General features: G+C 39.8%; 1 protein-coding gene across 13 annotated transcripts in view; it reads left to right on the top strand.

Moving 5' to 3' along the window:
• The window catches only part of ppfibp2b (PPFIA binding protein 2b), a 97,239-nt gene that overhangs the window by 42,854 nt on the left and 36,694 nt on the right, over nt 1-17,691 (top strand). For 12 of the 13 annotated variants that reach the window (XM_079347196.1, XM_079347191.1, XM_079347197.1 and 9 more), the window contains exons 4-5: nt 10,464-10,550; nt 14,239-14,352. In XM_079347196.1, coding sequence (XP_079203322.1) covers nt 10,464-10,550; nt 14,239-14,352 — 201 coding nt within the window. Of the gene's footprint in view, nt 1-2,294; nt 2,857-10,463; nt 10,551-14,238; nt 14,353-17,691 lie in introns of those variants that run through there. The other variant, XM_079347195.1, reaches the window with a different exon arrangement.

The following is a 17,691-nucleotide window of genomic DNA, read 5'->3' on the forward strand; positions in this document are numbered from 1 at the left end:
AGAAAATCTGTGTCACTTCCTAAATGAGACACGGTCTTTGTTATTACTGAATCCACCTTCTTTTTATACAGTTTTCAAACGATCTATCTCTTACAGTGCCTGTGAACTCTTTTCATGTGCTCTGTGATTTCTGCAGCAGATGTACAAAAGCCTGGCAGACTATCAAGGAAGTTTATAAGTTAGGTTGGCTGCCCCCACTTTTCCTCATCTTGTCCACCTTCTCCTTCTTCCTGCTCCTCCCTGCTGACCTCGAGGAGCAGGATCAAAGATCCTCGTGCCCTGGAATTAGTCTGCCCCCCCGTGGGCTTCTCTCCAGGGATACTCTGTTATGAAAAAGACTCACAGTCACAGATACGCACATGTAAACACAGGAAGCATCATTAGTGTGACACTGGCAGGAAGTTCTTCTCATTACTGCTGAGTCGTGAGTGCGCCTTCAAATAATGATCTTTTACTTCTAACTGACTCGACCATTTTAGGAAAACACTTCCAGTTAGGACTATAAAATGACATAGTTCTCTGACTTTGATAACTTTTAGCAATATTTGAGGGGGTGTAAGTACTCAACTATAGAATAACATGGGTTTTGTCCATTTTTAATTTAAGTTAGATATTTTCATATAAACATTAGCATGCACTTCTACATACTGTACCTTTGAATATATCTGGAAGGTAATCATGCTTGCACTCACAGCTGCTGTCTCTCTGCCTTTCCAGCTTGCTTCAGATATCTTATAAGAGAAACGTCTGCTTCTGAGCTTCACAATTCTATTCTAACTATTACTTTTTGATAACTTTTTGTCAGTCTGAAAAGCTCACTGAAAAGTATTTCCCATATTCAGATTCAGAGTTCATTCATTTTTTGGTAAAGAAGGGCGATCAAATATCCTGTAATTCTTTGATCAGTTTGTTTATATAAACATAAAGTTATTCAGTGCAGATTGAAAAACATTTTAAAGCTATATTATTCTTGTAGATATTTTGTAGATTAGCTGATATTTCAGTGACATGCACATGTTGAATGCAATGTCTTCAGTGGTTTAATAAATATAAAAGGTGTCTTAATACCAGGAGTGAAAAGTAAGAAATATTATTTACTCATATCTACTTCCATTAAGAAGCTTTTTTTGTGCTTTATTAAGTTACTATTCAAAATAAGTAATTTGACTTTTATTTAAGTTTTTGTTTTTGTGGGAAATAAGTTTTTGTTTAATTTTAAATAGCATTAGTTCTTCATTCATAAAAAAGACAAAAAGGAGATGCAAGCGTTCAGTCAGTTGCATGAGACTTTCCAGCTTGGTCGTGATAATGATAATAATGACGTTCAGGAGCACAGAGAGATCACAGAGCAGGAGAAGAGGACGAGTCAGGCCAAAAGGTTAACCCAGCTAAAAGCCCAAGTCATGTTGTTGTCATGACTTGTAGTCAGAGTGAGGTGAATCCTTCGCCACATTTCAACTTCCTGTTCGCCTTCAGTGCGTTGTTTCTATAGGACGTATAAAAAGAGGATCTTTCCTTACTCGCGTTATCCACACGTAATCCACACGTTTGAATGAAGATCTTATTTAAGTAGAGCTGATTACATGGTGTGTTTGTAGAATACTTCATACATGTTTCTGTTTGTGCTAAGGATTATAGCACGTCAAGATTTCACAATAAATCCACAATGTGCTGTTGTTTATTTAATGAAACACTCTTCTTGTTTTTGCACTAAGGAGGAGAGAAATCCTACTTTACCCGCCCCCCCCCCCCCCCCCCACCCCCCCTCCGGCGTATCCATAGGTTCAAGTTGACCTAGATAGCCATGTGCTGCCCTTCATTTAAGCATCACATACAAAATGACATGACGTAAAGTTACAGTGAGTCACACAAAATGCACACACAGACGCAGGAGTGCAGGGACATGTTTTGTTATGTGAAGAGTAGCTCATAAGACAGCGAGCAGCTACAATCTCCCACATGGAGTTTGTACTTGTATGAATGACTGCCATTCAGACATCAGTGTGAGCAAATGAAATTAAAAGGCGAGGGCTGGAGTTTTGAGTTTGTGTTGACATCACAGCCTGTTGCTGGTTCTTTATTCGACATCAAATGCTGCTAGTATAGTGGGAGTGTGTGTGTGTGTCTGTGCGAGTGTGTGTGTGTGTGTGTGAGGGAGAGAGAGAGAGAGTGAGTAAGTGAGTGAGTGAGTGAAAGAGAACAGAGGCCAAGACTCAGACATAAACAGATGACAGAGAAAGAAGAAAAACCTCCCACCACCCACCTCTTTTCTAGGCTCGGCCATTTGGCTGTCAGAACGGCCATAGCAAGAAGAGAGAAGAAAAGAGGGGGAGCAACTGAGAAGTAAAGAAGAGAGAGAGAGAGTGCAGAAAAGAGAGAAATGACAGGAGGTGAAAGAGAAGAAAGAGAAACTCAAACCAGAAACAAACAGAGAGGAGGTGCGGAGGAACCAGCGAGTGTGTGATTGAATAAAAAAAAGAGCAAGGTAAAAGTGAGGGAACATAAAGTAGAGGAAGAAACGACAAAAGTAGCGACAGAAAAGGAAAGAGAGGAGCATGGTTGGAGGAGGGGGACAACCCAGGGGGAGTTTTCTAACTTAGAAGGCAGAGATCGTAAAACGCCCTCCTCCACAGCTGTTACCATCGCAGTCACACAATCACACTCAGACTCTCAGTACAGTGCTCACATGCTACAGCAGCCCGCACTTTACCCGGTGTTTGGGCCGTGCTCACACATCCTCACATGCACACAGTGTGAGTGAGTCGGACAGAAACACACAGAAAGGCAGGGCAGCAATGGGCTGGGAGCATGGAGACTCCCATTGACTTCTACCGGCACTTCTCTTGGCTAAAAAAGGTGAGCACATGTGACGTTCTCTTTCTCATTACTGTCTTTATATAACATCCATGTGGCTGGATTAATACCTGATAGACGTGCCTGATCTTATTTTTTTTTTTTTTTTTTTTTTATTTTTTTTATGGAAAAAAGTGTAATGCTGTGATTGAGAAGGGGAACTCCTCTGTCCCAGCACAGCCTCGTGTTATTGTCCTCTTCTTATTGTGTTCCTTCCTATCAGCAGACTGTTTAATGATGTCGTTTCCTTTAAGCTGGGCTGCATCTTTAACTTATTGCAGTGTTGTTAGGACATGTTGTGTGTTTGTGTGTGTGGAGGCATGCATCACAAAGACTGTTATCACATAAGAAGTTTTATCCATTGGCTGATTGTTGTTGACAAAACAGGGTCTGATACTGCTCGATTCAATCAGAGACACACTGTCACAGGAAATCTGTGCTGCAGTTTAGAGCTGAATTGTTTAGGATTAAGAGGGCTTGATTTCTGGCCGTGTTGTTGTGTCGTCTTGGAGTCATGTAGACAGACTGATGTCGATAGAAATCAGTGCCTTCCTGTATGTGTCTTTTTGTGAGTTACGCTTGGCTTACAGTAACACCATACTTGAACCTCACAAGCTGTATCAATATCATTTCATAAAATGATTCAATGGATTTTGCACAGTAACCTTTTGAACTGAGCTTAAATGTATATTCAAATTGATGCTAAAAAAGAAAGCTACAAATCTGATGTTAAAGAAATGCAATGGAGTATCACCTTGATTTGTCTTTGTTTTCTTGTGGTTTGAACTTTCCCTTATGTTTAGAGAGCAGTTCACTAAAACCTTTGACATAATGCAGGTGTGGGCCTGCACAATATGAGGAAATACGCCATGTACAATAACATTGTTCAGCATTGCAATATATATATCTTTATATCAATGTTTTATCAATCCTAGACTATTGTGATGCTATTTATCAAAATGCATCTAAATCTGACCTTTCTCACCTTGTCACTGCTTATACTGCAATTGACAGCCAAGGACCATAGATTTGTCCTTGGTTGTCCTTGTATTTCACTCATGAAGATTGAAGATTCATGGATGTAATGTTGATCGCCGTGGTTATTGATTCAGAAACACATGGCAAACAGCTGAAGTCCATCATGGGAATGTTTGGTGACAAATGGAGGAATGTCTTCTCCTGACCCCTGTTTGCAAGATAGGAAGTGTTACCATGTACACCTAAACACTGCATGCTGTCTCCTTGTAGTGTGGAGGAGAATTCACGTAACGTTTCTTGCAATTACTTTGTAATACATATTTACAATAATATACAATCGTATTTTTGGTCTTTTCATTCTTCGCCATGTCATGCTGCTTTGAAGATACTTTTCTTTTATTCCCTGTCAGTTCTTCTCTACTTCAGATTCAGTATGCTGACTCAGCGGATGGATGAATGATAACGGCATGTCAGAGTAAAAGAACTGTAAATGTGCTTGTTACAAAGAAATTTGGTGTCAGATAATGTGAAGTCATTTTCGGTGTCTCAGTGACTCTGAAACAGTTCGGATGATGTTGAAGACAGAAATGAACTTCTGTCCTGCATTCCTGCTTAAAGCAAACTCCCTGCCTCGTATATAATTGTATCCAGCTCATCTCTAATCAGCACATTATGCTCTATCATGTGAGATTTGAGAGCTGAAAATTCTCAGTCTGTGCCTGTGCTTAAGATCCTGGATACTGAAAGCCTTAGTTTATACTTATCGATACTGTAGGGAAGAGCAATATGGATCAAATATAATCTTTATATGAAAACAAAGCCTTTGGACAAATGTTACTTTGGTTTACACAATTGTGTGCCTTTATTGGAGAGACAGGAAAGTACAAAGAGATGGAAATCAGGGAGAGAGAGTGGGGATTGACATGCAGGAAAGGAGCCACAGGTTGGATTTGAACCTGTGACTGAACCTGTACTACAGCCTCCATGTATGGGACACATGCACGAACCACTGTGCCACCAGCACCCCAACTTAAATCACATTTAAAACAAACAATAGCCTCATCTCTTTCAAAACCAAAAGGGCAATTTTTTTTATTTATAGGTACCTTATTGATAATATTGATAATCATATTAATAATTTACTTACTTTTGAATACCAAAAGAAAAAGACAAACTTGTGCACACTGTGTCATGTGTGTCGTTACTGTATCACATTTTGGTACAGAAACTTTGCTGACACATTTCTCTACCATCAGCCCTTGGTTTAAAATATGTCTGAAGAAAACAAGAAGTTGTTTTGATTATCTGGTAATTTTGATACCATTGATCATTAAACTTTAAGATGTAAGATCAATAATGATTTTAGAAAACACCACATTTTATAAGCACTCGGATTGGATTTTACCACTCTGATAATCAGGAATTGAATATTTGTATTGCAGAGGAATCGGATACAACGTCCAGATAAGGGTATAAGCATTTTTATGTGTTTTATGGCTTTATAGGCGAAGCATTATTAATAAGACAAAGCTTTAAAATACAGATCACCCTTAATTTTACTTCTAAATGTGTTTTGTTTATTTAACCGATGTCCGCGTACACACGTTTGATGGATGGACACTGGTGAAAGTTTTAGGATATCGCCACCACACGGTTGGTAGCATAAAAACATCAGCAAAGATTCAATAGAGAACCGCAATTCATTACATTTTTAAAATATTTTAACTTGTCAGCCCATTTAAGTGTGCAATCGTGTAAATGGGATCTGCATTTGTATTTGCCAAAAAATTAAAGACAAAAGAAATTAACATTTTTCTCCAACATCAAAAAAATAAATCGTGTCATTTTGAGAATTCAATCAGAAAAAAACAATATAAAGATACTGATAAATATATTCTTACAACCCTTATAAATCCAGACTGCTGATTTCCCTTCAAATTCACTCTCCCAATACACAGGACGTGTTCATTGCCAAGCTGTGCACTCATTAATCCCTATGGCATCATGTTTAGATTCGATTTCGAGGCACAGTGGTGTGACTCGAGAGACGACCCAGGCTAATGTGTTCCACACGCTCCAGGACCAAATTAAATTGACACACAGCGCTAAATAAGCAACAATGAATGTGACAATGTGTTGTTTTCAACCACAGAACCAGTTTGAGGTCCTCACTGACTATAAGAAACTCAGGTTTTAAGTGCAGAGGAATCATATACAGATGGTTTTAGACATTGAGGGGTATGGCATATAAACAACTATGCAGTTACTGTATACATTAGTCTGACACAGTTTATATGATATCTTACGTACTGCACATTAACAATAGACAACTTGAGTCATTAAAAGTAGGCGCTGTCCTGTATGCCGTCATGCATTTATAGACAGTTGGAACATGCACAGTCCTGTATGTCATCAGGATCCCACCCTCTCCACTGGACTGAGCCTTTACACGAAAAAACTCTGAAAACTGCACAGCTTCAGAGAGCTAAAAATCCCCCTGTCCAGATGGCTTCTCTTAGGGAAAAATGTTTACAGCTTCAACTTCTGCACTTTCTCAAATATCTGACCTCTACAGTTGCAGGATATTGACATTGTTTAAGAAAGAAGTTAATGTTGTTAGACTCTTATTGTATGGTCATGAATCTTAAAAAAGTGGCCACAGCTGTAAAGATCCGGCCTTTCTCATAGACTGTATAAAACACATGTGTTATATACTGTCTCCTTGCTCTTTGACTCTGGCAGTCCAGCAGGCGATGAAAGACAGATAGAACCAGACCAGCCTGGTCTCTTTTAAGTGCTTCCCCGATATGGCCCTGCTTCTCTACTGTGTGATGGGAATATCTGTGATTACAACATATTTCAAATACTTCTCTTCTTCTCCCACTGGAGTGACAAACTGAAAACTGCTCTGTAGCCATATTGCAAAAATAAATGAATAATAAATAACTGTAAATATGAGTTCAAGAAAACTCTCAGACAAGGTCTTCTGCTTTTGGCACGTTTAGTGGCAGCTAATCCAAACAGGACTTCACTGAAGTTTTCAGCATGATAAACTCTCTTTTAATCTCACACTTTCTTTCTCTTCATCCCTCTCTGTTTTACTTTTACTGTTAATGTTTGATGTTTCCATGATCTTTGTCAGCTCTTTACAAACTCTGAACCTAATGACCCCAGCTACAGACAGAACATCCAGGATACCAGGCTGACATGATTTGAGGGTCTTTTGTCTGTGTTCCTGGACAGACAGTGCTCAGTTAGTTTGACGTTGTGCTTATACTCAGGAATAAAAAACTAAGGTTGTATTGTCTAAAAGCTTAAAGCGTTTTTATCTGGTTATGAAATCAGCTGAAATGAATAATGCCTCCAAGAAAAGCAGATAAAACCATAAGCAGCCAGATTGATAATTGCTAGCTGGTTGTTTTTAATACTTTTAACATGTTCACTTGGTCGATGTTTGACACTGAGCTACAGCATTCTGCAGAAACACCATGTGTTTTCATTTTCCACAGCAAAGATTCATAGTGAGTAATATATTATAGCAAGAGCACATCTTTAAATTGAATTGTTTTGTCAACAGGAAGTTTGAAAAGAAGTTCTATATAAGTTATAATCGTAACGACATTCACCTTACCTGTCAGTGGTCACAATGTTTTGGCTGATATGGTGGAACCTAATTCTGTTTGGATTTTTTTAACAACTCCTGAGGGACACGTCTGCCTTTTACACTGCTAAATACTCCACTTCATTGACACAGCTGGTGGCATATAAAAGGTTATCCGAGCTTTCTTGGAAACGGCTTTTTAAAAACAAGGTGGATGCTCGAGAAAGAATCAACCACAACAATGGAGTTGTAGGGTGTAAAACCAATGAGCTGAAACATTTTTAAAGAGCTGAGTTGAACTGCAGAGTTCCAGGATGACTTTAGGTTGGTCTTATTGGGGAACAGCTTTCAACAACTATATGTACTTAGAGTAAAGTATCTAAATTGTTTTGTGCATGACAAAAGAGAAAAATATGTGTTCAGTCATGGTCTTAAAATATTCTTAAAATGTAAAAAAAAGATGTGTTAAGATGTTGTTGGAAAAAATGACCGTGATAAATATGTCACCTGTATTTTGGTGTCAATCATCAGTCCAGAGAAGACAGTCTGCTTGTCTGATGAATATTTAAGTTCATAGGACTTGTAATTTTTTTTTCATTTTATAATATGATGAACTCTGATTTCACGTAAAGGGATGCTTCAACTATTTACATTAAGCTTTGTATCATTAGAAACCTGGTAGTATTTTTTGAATTGCCGTGCATCTTGCCTTCATTTTCCCCTGAGACAAGAAAGCTCTTTTTCTTATCTGAAAAGCAGCCTCCGAAGACGCAAGACTCATTATTTTGCGTCATCGGAAGCTGCTTTCGTTAGAGGGGGGGAAACTACAGCACTAGCTCCTCATGTGTTCCAAACACTGAAGCTCCAGACCTATAAAAGATCAGTGGACCCTCACTGCCAGAATCTAAAAACAACGTCCACCATATTGCTAGAAAGCTATGCTAACAGGCTCTGTGGAGAAAGCTGAGAAGAACCGACAACAATGAAAAAAATGTTTCAACTTCAAACTGATATGGATTGAAGGTTTTGAAGTTGAATTGGATGTAGTTTAGGCTGATGGAGGAACAGAAGTCGGCTGTCTACCTTTCTACCTTTTCTCGGTCAAGAAGGCACCAACTTCAGACTGTTTTTCATATTCCTACTACATAGTTGACCAAATTTCAATACAGATGTTTCGACTGGTGAAGTATCCCTTTAATAAATGCTCCACAAGGTTTCTGATTTATGTAGCGACTGTTGAGCTTTTCGTCTGCTCTGCAGCTGGGAGAAGCGGAAACTATCATCCTATAATGTCCAGGCTTCACGACCAGATAATGTACTCCTCTCCGTCTCCTTATTAACAGCAGCAGCAGGCAGAGGAGTCAGCAGTTTTGGACACACGCACTCAAAGACAGGATAATCTGACTCTTAAGAGTGAACTGGAAACTCAACTTACCGTAAATTCCGTACTATTGAGCGCACCTGGATATAAGCCGCACCGGCTAAAAATAAGTAAATAAATGTATTTGTACATATATAAGCCGCACTTGATTATAAGCCGCAGGTGTCCACGCTATAACAACAGCTTTGTTATAGAGCATTTACACAGATGTAGGCTACCGGTAACATCCGCAAATACTGTAGCGTCCGTACGGACGTTAAAGGACGACGAGAGCGTTCAAATAATAACTCTTAATAACCCGATCACTGTCGGCCGTGACCACGCCGTTTACAGCAGAGAGCAACACATAACTTGCCGTAACAATCCAACTCTCTCCCCCAGCGTTCTCTCATACAGCCACTCAACACGTTCTCGCTGGTGCATTCACTGACTCTCCACATAATCGGAATTATGAACACATTATCAACTACTGACTTTACAACATGAACCGTTACAATACGAAGCCTAGCCGACGGTGTCTGTAACACGGCTGATGAAAAAGATGACTGTAATATATTTCACAAGAAAAAGTCCATCCATTCACTGCCTCAGAATGACTTCATTACTCACTTTCTCAGTCTCTGTTGTCGCTGTCAGTGTCATCTTAACGTGCAGCAGCTCTGTTAGCTTCTTTGACAGCCAGGTCGATCGCCTTTAACTTGAAAGCTGCATCATATGCATTTCTCCGTGTGTTTTCCATCATGAGGGTGCGTGCATGAAGCGCAAAATGACTGATATTAAGATCCGACGTGACGAAGTCAAATGTTTTTGCGGCAGAAGCTCATTGTCCCCCATAAAAAATCCATGCATTAGCCGCACCGGAGTAGAAGCCGCAGTGCTCGAAGTGTGAGAAAAAAGTAGCGGCTTATAGTCCGGAATTTACGGTACTTTATCGTCTGAGCTTAATATCATTTAAAGTTGTCCTGCTTGTCTTTTATGTTTGCGTCCTGACTTACACATATTTACAGTACACATGAGTACACATATTTCTGCCGTAATCTTAAATAGCTATTGAACAAAAGAAACCAGTGTTTTGTCAGATTTTATATAACATAAAGTTGCTATTCTTAGACAGAGCCTGACTCAGCTCTTTCTTTCACTCGGACGTCTGTCTTTTTAAAAAGTTTCCATTTCAGCTTTTTTAGACATGTTTGTTGGCACTGCAGTTTACATAGTTGTTTTGTCCTGTGAAAATCATTTCACAAGCTGTGGAGAAAATGTTGCCATTTCAGGCTGTGGTAACAACTGGATAAGTGAGCTAGTCAGGAAAGTCATATGATCTCTTATAACCCTTCATCATGTGCTTTCAGAGGAATCTCTCTACTTGAACAGCAGAGACAGTTGCTTACTGTTGCAGGAGTGTGTCAGCATTTTGTGTGCCGATTGGTCCTGTGCATCAGTGGACCAACATCCCATCATCCTGTACAATGAATTATACTTTAACAGAAAAAAACAGGAACTGTCAGCGTGGACTTCATCCTTTGCTATGCAAAATGGCTACATAACTCTTTTCTTTAGTAGGTTGCATTCAATCATATTAAATCAGTGGATGCTACACATTAGTGACTCTCAGTTGTTTTAAATCATTTTCTTTTCTGTGCCTTTAACCAGGTGAACCTGTGCACTCCAGCCAACAATGAAACCTATCAAGATCGACTGCTTCGCCTAGAGGGGGACAAGGAGTCTCTGGTGCTACAGGTCAGAACAGTGTGTGTGTGTGTGTGTGTGTATGTTTGTGTTTTTGCTTCTTTTACAGTTTGTTTCTCTGAAGTTTTAGTTATTATTGCATAAATTGATTCCAACCAGTTCTCTTTACTTGGATAGTCGCAAAAAATCAAAGCCCACATGAAATTAAATAGTACACGATGAAGCGACTTGAGCTTGTATTGCACATGTCTAATCTTCTCACTACTCTATACTATACACGCCGCCAACAAAGTAGCAGGAGCTCCTTGGCGTTATGTAGCTTGTCCTCGGACACATCAGACATGTAGCTGAAGGAGTTGGGGATGAGATCCGTTTATGAGACATCTGACCAATTGAACCTCAGCCACCACAAAGGGAGTTTTCTAACAGCTAAACCAGTACCAGTTCAAGGTACTTATGCCTTTTTTGGGGTTCATATATCATCTATTTTATGTGTCTACTAAAGTACGTTCACAATTGTACAATGGTATCGCTAATGTTAGAGGGGGACAAAAACGGTCCCCAGGTGTCCCAATTCTGATCTGATTGGTCGGCCGATCTGCTCTCTCGTAATTGGTCAGTTGTTCGGCTGCGTTCTTAGATATGTCCCGCCCCTTTTACCATATTGCGAATGCTACAGTCAGTCCAAGGGGAGCTTGTACTTGCTAAAAAGATCTATTCGGCTTGGACCAGTGACATCATGGGTTTGTGATGTCACAAACCCATTTTCAACGAGGGGGGCTTGGGACCGAGCGTTTCATGCGCAGAGGACGAGGGAGAAGACGCGTTTCCTTGAACTTTGAATTTTTGATAGATAGATGTGCCTAAACATGCACAAGAAACCTGGAAAACACACTAAAGAGCACCTAAAACCAGAAAAGCATAATATGGGACCTTTAATGCTGCTGTTAGAAACCTAAAATGCAGAATAGCATATGAGCAAATACACCCACCAGTAGGGCTGAAACGATTCCTCGAATAACTCGAATAATTCGATTACAAAAATTCATTGAGGAATTTTCGCTGCCTCGAGGCTTCGTTAAGTTTTTTTTTTTTTGCGTCATCAAAACTTTGGTATGAGTATAAAACACGTTTAATGTAGCTGCAGCTACCTGCTCCTCTCTCTTACACACAGACACTTACACACGCACACGCGAGCGCGGCGTGCCCCAGCACACAGTTGATCCGTGATCCATACGACCCAGTCGGGAACACGTGATCCGGTCAAACGGTTGGCTTTTCACCGTTCACTCTCTCCGTGTTTGCAGCTAACATAACGATAGCAGCGTCCTCACAGTCTCTGTCATAGACGTGTCTATGGTCTCTGTAGTCTGTGAGCGCGCTGAATGTACGCGCTGCAGGAGCAGACAGAGATACACTTATAATAATAAACAGGCTGATTATATAAAATGTCTAATGTCATCAAAGCTAAATCAAGACAGAACTTGTTTGTGGAATAATAATTTAGCAAATATATATTTAAAGTTTCTCAATTTCCTTATCTGACATAATGATTGATTCTGTGATTGATTCAACAGAACATAATGCTTTCTCAATTAAATGTACTGTAACAGATGTGTAGGCTACACAAAACAGTATTTGCTATTTCAGTCATTAAAACGTGTTTGGCCTGTATTTTTCATCTACCTGCCGCCTTGACCAGTGAATCAGAAAGTTAATTTGGGACCCTGTCAGTAATATGGTGAGCATCATCAGCAGCTGTAGAGCAGAGGTGGTTGGCTGTAACAAGCAGGCGTTTCCATGGTAACTGCAAAGAAGCAGGTTTGTAGGGACGACCCAAGACGAGTTAAACCTTAATTAAGCAAAAGTATGATTTATTCGATTACTCGATTAATCGACGGGATATTCGATAGAATACTCGATTACTAAAATATTCGATAGCTGCAGCTCTACCCACCAGTGCATGACCTTAAATGTCCCTGTTTCACTTGTAACTGGGAGCTTGTGGTAATTTTTCTTCCAATGTTTGCTGTCAACCTCCTTTATTATGGGTTTAAATACATGGGAAAAAAGGGAAACTGTTTGCCTTTAAACCAGCGGGAGTTTTTGTCAGGTTCCACTCCTGCCAAAAAACAAATCAAAACTGTGAACATCACAATCAATAGGAATCATATCATCAATCACGATTCACTCATGTTCAGTTCTGTTGTGATGAAGGAATTTCTGTTTATTCTGACAAAGTAAGTAAGAAAGAATCAGTGCCACACTTGAAATATATCTCTGTTTCCCATCTCTTATCTTTGTACTGTTTCGTGGTATTTCAAAACAAAACATGCCCCGACACCTCAGACTGTCTTTGCATGTGTTTACTGGCGGCATATTGAGTAACTATCACTAACAGCCCTGCCATGGTAAACAGAAGATTATGTACCTCTACCCTGTATGATGTCAACCGGCTCTCTGTGCTCTTAGATCATTTTAATAGCTGGTTCATACAGCTGTGATTTCCACAATCAGCCTTTACATTCCTCCTCCTTCAAACACTACTTTTAAACAGTCCCTCAGGCTCTCATCACCTGTGTGTTTGTGTTTTTCTTTTCTACTCTGGCTTCTATGTGGCTTTATCTCACTTAAAAGTGCCCCACCCACCTGGTGGTCATGGTTTTTATAAAGTGGACGTAGAGTCCATATTTTATGTCTAACCACCTCCAGCACTCACACACGCCTCCTCGTTACACATTCCTCAACAGCGACCTGCTGTGATTGGCTGATATATAAGGTGACTGGGGCTTCTTTTTCCTGACAGAAGATTTGACTGGTTGTTGAAAGATTGCCATCTTCAACTTTCTTTTATTTTCTCTCCACCTGCGCCTCTTTCAGAACTCTTTGTTAGCGTGTGCGCACTCTTTACTTAGTAAGTCTCCCTGTCGCCCAGTAAGGAACTTTCACTTTTATGTGTGTGAGAAACTCAGTAGCAGAGCTACTACACATCTGGAGGTAAGAGTAGTTGTTTACATCACAGGGAACTCTTACTGTTTAAAAGCCCTGCATTGTCTTAAATGTTTGTGGTAGTACACCTTATAGCCTGTTATTCTGATGGCAGCAGTCTTACTGTGAATGTTACTCATTCATTTACTTGTCCATGGATCAGTCATTGCGAGGTAACACTGGACTGATCATTCTCTTGTTCTCTGTCCTGTGACCACATGTGCCTCTGTTTTCTTTGTAATCTGGATCTGGATACATATTGATCCCTCAACTTTAAAGGAGGTTCTTTATTTCCTGAGCATAGTGAGGCAGGATGAGACAGGAGACAGGATGTGGCTGTAAGGGTACAAATTGGAGGAGGCTGAAGTGACAGAAAATCAGCTGCTTTCAAAAGGATTTGGCAAAGTTGAAGAGGACGTGAGAAGTTCAGAAGCTGTGTTTGTGTGGCATTAGTGTGCTGCCTGCGTGTGCTTGACAGAGCAAGTGGGAGAAAAGTTGTTTCACTTGACTTGAGTGTGTTGTCAGGGAGATTTTAGCAAATGTGCAACACATTCCTGAGTGGCATGCTGCTGAAAACAGTGTGTTGTTTGGAATTTGGGTATGCCAGAATGAATTTTGTGTGTGTGTGTGTGTGTGTGTCTGTGTCTGTGGGCGCCTAGGTTTCCATTTATAATAACAATACTTGTGCACCTGGTAGCTGTGCTACAATAGCAATGTGTCACTTGATATGAATGAATCTGTCACCCATTAGGTGAGCGTTCTGACTGACCAGGTGGAAGCCCAGGGAGAGAAGATCAGAGACCTGGAAAGTTCTCTGGAGGAACATCGACAAAAACTTGCCTCTACAGAGGAGATGCTTCAGCAGGTAATACACACACACACACACACACACACACACACACACACACACACACACACACACACATACGACATCCTGATCACCTTTAAAATAATAATAACAACAGCAATATTAAGCCAAAAGACGACGTGGAAAAATGAAACTGGAAATACAAAGTAATAAAGACAGACCAAAGATAGGAGTCGTTGTTTATTAGACAGTACATTCTTACATAGACTTTTTATACATTTTAATCAACAAAATCTTTATTTTCCATCCACCAAATGTTAAATTCTGTTGTTTATGCTCTTTGTAAAGATGTGAGCAAGAACGTCAAGTTTCAGAAATATTTCACTCCCAGCTACATGGTTGATTTCACAGGGACTCTTTTTCCTGAACACCCTTAAATGCAGCCATACTTTGTGAAATTTTGTTATGAACTGAAGGCAAAGAAGAAAGAAATGATGCAGCAGCAGATATCTGGATGAGATTTTGAAGATGCTGTAGTAAATCTTGATAAAGTATGAATTATTATTATTATTAGCAGTAGTTGTATTCATCTGTCAGAAGTGCAGTGGTCACAGTTTCTGTTAAGATTGAAATTTAAGCAAAAAATAATTCATAAACACCAAAACAATTTTTTTGTCATTCTTTGTTGATTCATGAAATTTGGTCAGAAACATTTCAGCCATATTTCAAAATAATGGTCCAACAAAAACTGAACGTTTGTTAGATAATTTACTAGACTAGAAGTTCAAGTCTAAGATGCTTTCTTGGAATGAATGGTGACAACCTTTATTGCCGAAGACCTTAAGCCTTATAGGGTGACAGCAGTGAGAACTTGTGCTGCTGCATGTGTACATTGTGTCTCTTCTGCTTATCAGAGTCACTTTAGATCTGCTGCTGTCACCTGGCCCAGGGAGCTTCTTTCTGAGCCCTTCATACAGCAGGAGAAAGTGGACCTCTGTTTTTACTTCTTATTACCGCCTGCTTTAATTTCTAATTTAAGATTGCCTCTCTTAAACTGTCAACAAAACTCATTCATGAGGCAGTTTTTCTTGGGCTTTAAATTAATTGGGGGGAAGAAATCAGGCCAAATCCAAAAAAGTGCCTGTCCATCTTTATAAGAGATCACAGATTAATCAGGTCTCAGAATACTGATTGTCAGTCAACGTTTAAAACAGTTTGACTGGTTATTTAAAGCAAACCAAACAATTTAATGTTTCCCATAATCATACAACTATGTATTCTGGAAGGTTCCTAATTAAAATTGACAGCTGAATACCAAACATGAAATGTTGCTTCAGACAAAATGTGATATATTTGTGTGACACGTCAAGCTGCTGGTCTCAGTTCATGGCATTAGCGTGTTTCCTGTTTGGCAGCAGTCAGACAGGATGCACAGACAGTGTGACACGAGGTCGGACGCTGGTAGAAGTTAGGTGCTATTGTAAATGATGAAATAAAGGAGGGGCCTTGTTTGAGGGCGCTCCTGCTTTACTTTATACTGTTGACTTTCTCTGAGTCATCACCTGTTCTGTTATGTCAACAAGTTGTTGTCGTTCACATCACTCCAACACACCGTCCTCTCTGGTCATAACAGGATGAGACTAAAAGTCTGTGATGATCCTCTGTCCTCCAGTTCATGGTCATTCAAAGCTTCATCCACAAGGAAACTACAGTAGGCTTAGTTCAAGTTCTTATCCAACCTCAATGACTGAGCTAGAAATAAGAGCCTCTGTGGGTCAATATTATGCTCATGGTTATGTAATGACATGGAAGCCGTTCATTTGTTTGGTTTTTCAGCAAACTAGCTGAAACAAAAGTAAACTCTGGAAAAGGTGATACTACCGGCATTCAAGTTGCACTGTTAAAATAACAGCTCCTCAGTTGTCAAAACGCATGCAGGTGGTTAATGAAAGAAGAGGTGATGCAACAGAGCAGGTTAAAGACACTTTTTAAAACATAATGCTGATAAAGACTTTTAAAATGGACGTATTATTTTTCAACAAAATGACATTTCTCAATTCCAACAAATGACAAGTTGTCTTTGTGCTAGTCTCATTCATTAATGGGGTTTCAATGTTTTGTAAATCATCACATTCAGTTTTTTATTTTTTTTTACATTTTACACAACTTCCTTTTGAAACATGGTTTTACTATAAGGTATAATTACAGCCTCATGGAGCTGCAAGACTTAGACTGAACTTTATTGATCCCTTTGGGATGACTCCCTCGGGGAAATGTAGGTTTCCAGCAGCATATAAGACAAAAATAAAATGTAACAGGTAACAAAAAAGTAACAATATAAAGAATAAGGTCTGGATTGTCTGCAGGCAGAGGAGTGTTTTAAGCAAACGAACAACTCTTAAACTTGAGGACAAACTTCAACTTTACTTGCAAGTTTATTGAATTGTAAGGATGAACATCTTCTTTCCGAGCAGTTTTACTTGACGTCAATAATGAGGCACACTCATGGGATCTGCCAGGCTGGGAGCAACGAGCACACAGCTCTGTGTATCACAGAATCAAGCCTCTGTTTGGACTCCTCAACAGGCTCTTTGTCCTCTCTGTAGTCAAGATAGAGGATTAAAGGCCAAAGACCCAAAATAAGTTTCACATCAGGGTTGTGACGTTTTTAGAAGATGCAAGAATCACAAGTGGCTTTTATCTTTTTATTTATTTTTTGCACACTACTTTTTTCTGTTTTTACCAGTGTTAATGTAAAACATGATATATATATACACACACACAAACACGTGTATATACAGTATATATCAGGCTGCAAATACAGTAAAATAGATGCAGTCGAATCAAATTTTTTCAATCATAGTTGTTTTCTCTTTATGTCACGTTTTAAGTGTGAGTGTAGATTTTCTAATTTCCACTAAACCTGATCCTCCTTATGATGACTTGAAGTCCAACTCCCTCTCAATCAATCGATCAATCATTGTTCATTGTTTGTGTTACATCGAATCATGTTATCTTGAGACTCTTTAAAAAAGAGCAGGTAAAAGAGAGTCATTGTTAAGAAGAATGGGATAGGGGAAGAAAGGATCAGACGCGGGAAGGATTTCTTCTGAGTATTCCTCGCGTTCCTGATGTCCACACTGAGGTGGAGGTCGAAGCAGGCCGTGCATGAATCAGGACGATGGTGGTTGTAGGGACGACCACAGTCTGATGGTGTTAGCTGGGCGTTAGGGACGTCGGCAGATCACCTCACTGAAGGTTGGGGGAGCTCAGTCTACTGGAGAGTCCAGCTTCTGCTGCCAGGGGGGGGGGGGGGGGGTCCATAGCAGCCGGCCGTCACCACCAACAATCTATCCACTCTGAAGGTTTTATTGGACTTATCTGGAGCTGTTGTCT

This window comes from Symphodus melops (assembly GCF_947650265.1).
Source record: "Symphodus melops genome assembly, chromosome: 6".
Classification (NCBI taxonomy): domain Eukaryota; kingdom Metazoa; phylum Chordata; class Actinopteri; order Labriformes; family Labridae; genus Symphodus; species Symphodus melops.